At 33.7% G+C, this 8,449-nt stretch overlaps 1 protein-coding gene across 1 annotated transcript in view; it reads left to right on the top strand.

Moving 5' to 3' along the window:
• Positions 1–2,156: 2,156 nt before the first annotated feature.
• The window catches only part of LOC129224211 (protein enabled homolog), a 32,350-nt gene continuing 26,057 nt past the window's right edge, over positions 2,157–8,449 (top strand). The window contains exons 1-3 of the mRNA XM_054858632.1: positions 2,157–2,186; positions 2,624–2,637; positions 2,730–2,895. Of these exons, the coding sequence (XP_054714607.1) occupies positions 2,157–2,186; positions 2,624–2,637; positions 2,730–2,895 (210 nt within the window). The remainder of the gene's footprint in view (positions 2,187–2,623; positions 2,638–2,729; positions 2,896–8,449) is intronic.

The raw sequence follows: 8,449 nt of genomic DNA, 5'->3' as shown, positions 1-8,449 counted from the left end.
CATTGGATGATTTGTATAAAACTTTCAATGAAATGTTAGGTTTCACTGTTGGAAGTGGAAGTTTGTTCTTGAAGTATTTTAATTATTTTTCTTAAATCATTTGTATTAAATCATTTTTATTTTCTTCTGTATCTGATATGTAAGGAAGTATTAGATTCATAAAAATTTTCGAGGTCTGAATTTCGATGTATGCTGAATGACTGAATCACTTTTGAGGATTTCCGAAAAATATCTGTCATAACTTGTGTGAGGCCCATCTTTTTTGGATATGCGACTTCAATTTTGGTAAATTTCCAGGAGAACCCCTCCACTGTAACGCCCGAAAAGCGCCCTCTTTGTCATTAAGAGTCATCTAAAGCTGAGTTTCCAGAACTGTAATTTCTAAAAAATTGTAGGGAGATCCCCAGAACCTCCCTCTTCTGAACACAATCAAAGACAATCTGCAATTGCCTTTTTGGAGTTTCAGTTTTGAAAAAGTGCCGGGGGAATGCCACCGAACTTCTCCTTCCACTAACATTACCAAAGATCAATCAAAATTGCGTTTCTAAAGCAACAGGTTCAAACATTTAAGTGGAGTGTCCCTCTCCCTTCCCCCCACTCTCGTCAAAATCATTAAAGATCATCTTAAATTTGGTTTACAGGGCTTCAATTTCGAAAAAAATTTCTGGGGAGTGCTTCCAAAAACTCCTTTCCCTAATGTCACGAAGGGCGGCTACAATTGCGGTTTAGAGCTTCAATTTCAGAAAACTGATGTTCCCCTAACCCTAGATAGCCTGAAATCGCAATTTTAAGACTTCAATCTCGAAAATTTTCCTAGGGAGACCTACCGAATCTCTTCTCTACCTAACATTATCACAGATAGTGATAGTTTAAAACTGCATTTTTAGAACCACTATTTTAAAAGTGTGTCCACTCTTCCTTACATAAGAGTATCTACAGTTGCTTTTTTGATATTTCTATTTCGAAAAAGTTATGGGGAATAGACCACTGAATCGTTCCAATCGAAGCCACCGAACCTTTCCAATTAATGTCTAAAACTGTATTTTTATAATTACCCCCGGACCCCCTTATCCCACTCAGTATTATTCTTTCGATAAGGTTCAAATTGCTTACATCCAGTAATGACTGCATCCCAAACCAGAAAGTTGAATCCACTCTCTCTGTGTATTTTTTCATAATTTTGAATTAAAGAAAATCTCTAAACCTTTACTCAAGGGCCATATTGTAAGTTTTGGGAGGTGATACGTATCAACGACCCAATAATATTTCGGTTCAGATGGCAGTAGTTAGCGTTACCCCCTCCCCCCCCTCCCCCCGTTATTCGCCTGGGAATTAGAAACTTTAAAAAGTGTTACCTTTAACCTCATTTGAAAGTGAGAAAATTTGGGGGGGGGGGAATTTGCACCATTTAGCTTGGGGGGATGGGCACCTCTGGTTAAGTTTACATAAATTTTCCATTTCCATGTATCTGCTCTCAAAACCAAACCTCACAAAACTTTGCATTTTTTCTTGTCTTTTTCATTTTTTTTGCCCCCCCCCCCCCCCTCACTTATGAACCTTAATCGCCGCCTCTGGATCGTCTACAAATGATGTCACTCTGTGGGGAAGGGGGTCGTAAAATTTTGACAATTTGTGAGAAGGGTGAGGGACGTGGTAATAAGAAGTGTGACATTGCACATTTTTTGAAAACAACATGTTTGAAAAATAACGTGGTTTTGTCTTTTTTTTATGTATTAAAATCTATTTCATAAATTTTTCAAGAAGATCTCTACTATATAAATTAATTTTTCTCAATTTCTACTTTGTATGATTGAAATCTATGTTTCAGAAACAATCCAACATTAAACACGTGCTTCACCGAAAATCATGTACTGTGCTTTTAGTTTCAATCCGTTTTGCATCCTGCAATTTTTTCAATTGTTTTGGAAAAAATTGGAAGTTATTTTATGCGTGCTATTTTAACGTTGCTTATTTTATTTTTTATTTTACTAATTATCGTATGTATATAACTTAGGATTAGTTATCAAATTGTTAGTTTAGTTACTTATTAAAGGGAGAATACTGAAGTTGAAACAAAGTCTTGACTTTTCATTTGAGTTCGAAGTTAAATATTATCACAAGGTTAATTTTTCCCGCGGATTTCAAATTGATTCTGAATGTATTCAAGTTCAAAAAAGGGAAGAGAGGTATTGAAGTGGAAAAAAAAGCATAAGAGTAAATGACAGATATTGATGTGTACTTTAAAACATTTAGAACAATTCAGCTCAAGTGTTAAGCGAAAAGCAATAATTGAAAAACCTTCAATTATTTTTTTTTTATCGTGAATTAAATGTTATGAATTTTGAAATTTAACGGTTCCCCTCCCCTTTTGTAATCTGAAGTTGCGATTTTTTGTGTTTTGTTTTCAAGTAATTTTTTGCGACTTTTTTGTTTTTTTTAGTAAAATGTCTAAAATACAACTTGTTGTGCATTTTGGGTGCTTAACTTCTTTGAAAAGGTGCTTAAAGAGTCCTTAATTTTAATTTCGAAAATTGAGTAAACCCTGAGACTGCTCGTAATTGATTGTTTGTACTAAATGCATGTGTAATCTGCTACATTCTGTTGTTAACTCCTTTCGTTCTAGATTGTGGTGCAAAAGTAATTATTTTTAGTTTAATTTTCCACGTGATTATCTATTGGTGTTTCTTTTATTTCTTCAATTCTTAAATTTATTTTCATTTTGTTTTCAGTGAGCAGTCCATTGCATCTGCTAGAGCTTCGGTGATGGTCTACGATGACATGAACAAAAAATGGGTCCCCAGTGGGTCTTCAAGTGGCCTGTCCAAAGTTCATATATATCAACATTTAACTAATAACACATTCAGGGTTGTGGGGAGGAAACTACAAGACCATGAAGTAAGTTGAATTATTTTTAACTGATACAGTCATTTAAGGTAACTTTGTGTCCCTTCAAATTTTTTAATGAATTTGGGTCATTCTCCAGAAAACGTAACTTTTGAATGCAAATATTTTTCAATTTTGAAACCTTTTGTTTTCTTTTTTTTTCGTTCTTACATGAAAGTGTTACTTACTAGAAGTACCTATAAACAATGGCCCAGCTAAGTTCCAATTATTTTACTCATAAATTAAAAAAAATGAAAAATGCCTTGTTTATAGATATAAAAAAAAAAAAAACTTTTAATATTTAAAAATCGAGGCCAATTATATATCAAAGTAGTAATTTTGTTAATTGTGCAACAGTGGTGGCTCAATTTGGCGGGTGGGCCCGCTGTTATCAGGGGCGCCCTGATGGAGGTCATTGTGGCCTCCCAAAAGTTTCTTTATTCGGCAAATTTGAAGTTCATATAGCTTTTCAGGCCTAATGTATCTTCTATTTATGTTTTAGTATGTGTGTATGCTTTATTTATATCATTCGGTTAAGTTCGGAGTTTCATTTTGTGAATTGAGAACTCAGCCACTCTCCTCCCATCCCAAAAGGTCGGGTTGCCTCTGACGATTGTATAAAGTTTTCACAAGAAAAAGGAAAACACATAAAATGAAGAAAACTAAGGTGGGCGTGCCAAATAATTAGACAATGAAGACCAATAAGACCCCCCCCCCCTCCTTTTTTCCATACAGAATAGCAAAAATTAGATTGTGACTGGGATCATGCAGCCGCATTAACTTTCACTTTAACATGCTTCGTTATTATATGAGGTAGTGAGAAGCAAAAGGATGTAAGTGGACATTTTCAAGTTTTGAGTGAAACGTGTTTAAAGATAACTTCCTAGGTGTGCTTTCATAGATTTTTTTTTTCTAAATCATGCTGTAGAGCAGCACCCACCAGGGCTACTAGTGCTATCTCTTGCCCTAAGACAGAGGAGCGGTTCATCTACCATTTGTACTGGTTATCTCCAAATTTTTAATTTTGCCTCTTACATCCCTTTGTTTCTCACTGCCTCATATACATCAAATTACGAAACTGGTAACTAATTTTTCTAGAAACACAGTTTACTTAATTACCAATATATTCTTTTTATAAGAAATTTAAATTATTTTTAATTTTCATTGTGTAATAATTTAGGTTTGCTCAGCGTTAGAATACTCTAGCGTAGAAAAGGCATGACAATAAGGCCAAAACGCGATTAAGACTTATTACCTACTTTAACCAAATATCATAGCTTATAAGAAAATTGAAACATTCTCACCCAATGAAGATTATTTTAGGTGCAACTTTTAATTCAAAAATATAAAGTCTTAACTCTTATTATATTAGCACGACACCGAAAACCAACTGAACCTAAATTCAAACTAAAACTTTAAAAATGGCAAACGCCTTTTCGAAAATAAAATGTCCATTCCGAAATATCGATAATGCGCTTTTTAAGTTCCATAAAGAAAAATAAACAAATTAAAATGGACATCCCATGCAATGAAATGAGTGGGAACCCAAAATATTGTAAGCCCCAGTACCTCATAGTAACAGCCATTTAAGATTTAAAAAAAGGTAAAAATGAATTAAATCAAAAGAGAGAGAAAGAGAAAGCGATGAGAGAACTCTTCCTTTCCCCGTGGGGTGGGCTCCGAAAATTCTGCCCATCGCCTCACTGAAACTTTGTATAATTGACGCGAGATGAGACACATTCCTCCCATTGCTTCTACTATTGCTATTGGATGAAGATATTTTTCGAGGGGGCAGGAAGAGAGCCGGCCCATACGCATCGTTCGAGGTGATGTCGCTTGCCGCTTTCGTTACTTCGATTTAATGCTCGCAGTTGGTTAAGTTAAAACGCCGTTAAAATGGCCTAAAGAATCATTCTTAAAGCGCTGTGGCTATTTGATAGAAAAGGAACACTTTTTTCTTATATTAGCGAGTGCTAGAAATTTAAAATCAGTTTCATGCCCTGATTTTATTTAAAACTGAAACAGAAAAGACATTTTTAAATAATCTAATTATGCACTATTTTGTCAGGTGGGCCTTGCCCACCCGGCCCATAGTGACGAGCCGCCACTGTTGTGCAAACAATCAGCTATTTTAATGTTCCATGGGAACATTAAAATTCCAGTGGGAACATAATATTAAGATCTCTTATTCAAAGTACGGCTTAATTAGTAGTTTCAAATGTATGTCAAAAATAGTATTTAGTAAATTTGAGGATATACTGGCAATTTATAATTTTGGTAGAATGCCTATTATTGATGTATTTCTCCTCCATCAGTTATTTTCACCTCAGAAATAATGACATTGGTAAGGGTCTGTCATGGAGGTGAGGAATTTTCCATTAATATAGGCCTAATAGATACATTTTTCAGGGATTTTTTTTTCCTTCGTTGCTACAATCAACAGTGTTAAACATATGAAAACATGTTCACTTCTTTTTACATTAATTTACATCCCTGAAATTCAAGTTCACAGAGGTGAGAAGTCAGAATAATCATACTAAGTTTTTGAAGTCAAAATCTATCTTTTTGTTTCTCAACAAAAATCTCACAACTTCAACTATGGCTGAAAATTAACAAGGGGGCTCCCTTGTATCATGGAAAATAAAATTTGATGTCATTACTGCCATGTGTTAACGACGAATGACATTTTGTGTTTAGGTAATGGAGGTGGGAATTTATTGTGTGACATGACTTCTTGTCCTACTAAAACGAACTAAAACACAATATTAAAAAATTAAATATACTTAAACAATTAGTATTTGAGACCCTTGTGAAAAGAATAATCAATAAATAAGTATGTACTTTAAAATTAAACAAGTTATTAAGCAACATAAACAGTAACACAAGGTGTGCGACATGCCACGGAGGTGAGAATTCACATGTTGTGAACAAAAATTATGCTAAAATAAAAGTTATTATTAAAAACTTGTTGGCAGGTTTAAATAGATATATTTTTGATGAAATTAAAAATCATTGTTAAATGAATTGTTCCTTGAAGTTTTTACTGTAAAAGGCGTGTGGCAGAAAAGTTATACTTTTTGAAGAATGACCTATTTGACTTTAAAAAAAAAAAAAAAAAAACTAGAGAATGCTCAGTGTTCTACTCCACTGACTAGGTTATAAAATATATTTTCTTCGATTTTCAAAAAGTTGGCAATATTGTGCATAGCTAATTTGAATTATTCTGGAATTCCGTAGTAATTGCTAAGAAGTAGAGACGTACCGAGTACTCGGTACTCGGCCTACTCGGCCAATTTGCCGAGTACTCGGTACTCGGCCAAATTCTGATCAGATACTCGGCCAATACCGAGTAGTTGTAAAAAATTGAATATTGTCCAAGACAGATACTAAAATGTCTAAAAAAAGAGCAAGCATTATATTCTGCAATCATTTACAATTAAATTTTATAAGTCAAATTTAAAATTTGAGAATAATGAAGTTTATAATGCTTCAATGAAATAAATCTTTATTTTAATGTCCCCAAAGTTAATAAAACTTATTTATTGAAAATTACGCAAAAAAGGTAAGTATAGAAAATATGGAATTTTTATATTAAAAATGGATTTTTGCTACAAACAAAAATTAGTTATAAAAATGTAAAAATACCTTTGCTTAAAAAATAAAAGGAAATAAAACAACGTTAAAAGCACAGTGCAGGAACACTGCAGACACGTGTTTTGGCGTTACAAGGAATTCCTTTTTCAATGCACAAAATGGGAGCTCGTAGATTTAAAGGCACATCCAACAAATGTCAGATTTTTTTGTCGAATGTCTTTATGTTCTTTAGCTCACATGTTATACACTGAAAAAAAACGTTCCTTGTAACGGGGGGTGGCAGAAACACGTGTCTGCAGTGTTCCCGTACATTTGATTTATCTGCTTTTAAAAATTATTTATATTTGGCGGACTAGAACTATAATTGATTGGTATACAGTGAATTCCTTCCTAACGGACACCCCTCTTATGCGGACAATTTTTAATTCCCCAGTTCCAATGCAAATAACATTATTAAACCCCTGTCCTGCGGACACCTTTATATTGTGGACAAAAAAATTTGTCCCGTTAGTGTCCGCATTAGAGGGATTTTACTGTATTTTGCTTTAATTCCAACTTGATTAATCGTACCTTTTATTTATTTATTTTTAATTTTAAAAATAATTTTTTTTTTTTTTTTGAAAATTTTTTTGACACAAACAAAATTGTATATATAATGAGTAATTAAATTTCAGCAGGAATTTAGTTTTAAAAACTATTATATGAACAAGGAGGTCTATACTACTATTCCAATAAGTTCAAAATTCATCACATAAGTGTCGGTGGTTCTTAAAACATAATTGGTAGTTGGTAACTCGGCCGAGTAATGAAAGGCCGAGTACTCGGTAACTCGGTACTCGGCCGAGTAGTAAAAGGCCGAGTACTCGGTACTCGGCTACTCGGCCAAAGTGCTACTCGGTACGTCTCTACTAAGAAGCTATTTTTGAAGTTGTCGAAATTCCGCTTCCTACATTGTAATATTCTGTGCAACGTTATATATGAGATAGTGAGAAGCAAAGGGAGGTAAGTGGTAAAATTAAAAGTTTGAAGATAACTAGTACAAATGATAGGTGAACCTCTCTGCTGTCTTGGGGCAAGCTATAGTTCTAGTAGCTCTGGTAAGTTCTGCTGTACAGCGTCATTTAGTAAAAACAATTTAATGAAAACCTCCCTAGGACGTTATCTTTAAATGTATTTATTCAGATCTTGAAAATGTCCACTTATCTCCCTTTGCCTTCGCTTCTCACTGCCTCATACAATGAGTTTTTGTGGTACGCAGTACTGAGGGCAGTTTTTAGACATTAAGAAAAATAATTTTTCTGCTTTAAAGTTGCACCACTTTTATAAAAAACTAGCAGTATCCACACAGCAATGACTGTGCTAAAAACTTAATGGAAGTCCATTGAATAAAAAAAAATTGACGCCCCCTCCCCCTCTGATGTGAAATGATCATTTTTCTTTGTATAAAATGCGTACACACCTTTTCAAAAAAAAAAAAAAAAAAAAAACTATTAAAGTTTTTTTGGAATTTAAAACTTTTTGTCAAATCATTAAATTAGATTTACAGTTGCTTTTAAACTCTACTTAGCGAGTGAAGTGGTTTTTACTGCAATTTAAAATACTTCGCCAAATGAACAAAAAAAGACATCAAATAATACCTGTCAAATGTAAAAATAGTTCTGCAACTCTATTGTTTATCGACAAACTCGCCCAGCAACCACACTGTCATAATCCATATCCATCTAACGAAAAAAACATTCAGTAGAACATTCAAAAATCATCATCAGAAAAAAAAAGAAAATGTCGTACATTTCACTCTGATAAAAACAAATCAAAAATTTCTTTTCTTTCAAAGCAAATTGTCAAAACTTAATTACATTTACGGTTGCTTTAAAACAGTAATCCTAGTCTGAACTGCTCAGTGCCTAAAGCGCCAAGCGACCATGCTACCGGAACCCAGCCCTTTTGCGAGTGAAGCGGATGTTTTTTCTTT

This window comes from Uloborus diversus, chromosome 6 (assembly GCF_026930045.1).
Source record: "Uloborus diversus isolate 005 chromosome 6, Udiv.v.3.1, whole genome shotgun sequence".
Lineage (NCBI taxonomy): Eukaryota > Metazoa > Arthropoda > Arachnida > Araneae > Uloboridae > Uloborus > Uloborus diversus.
Note: the sequence above shows the minus strand (reverse complement) of the source record. Positions and strands in the feature narration are given on the sequence as shown.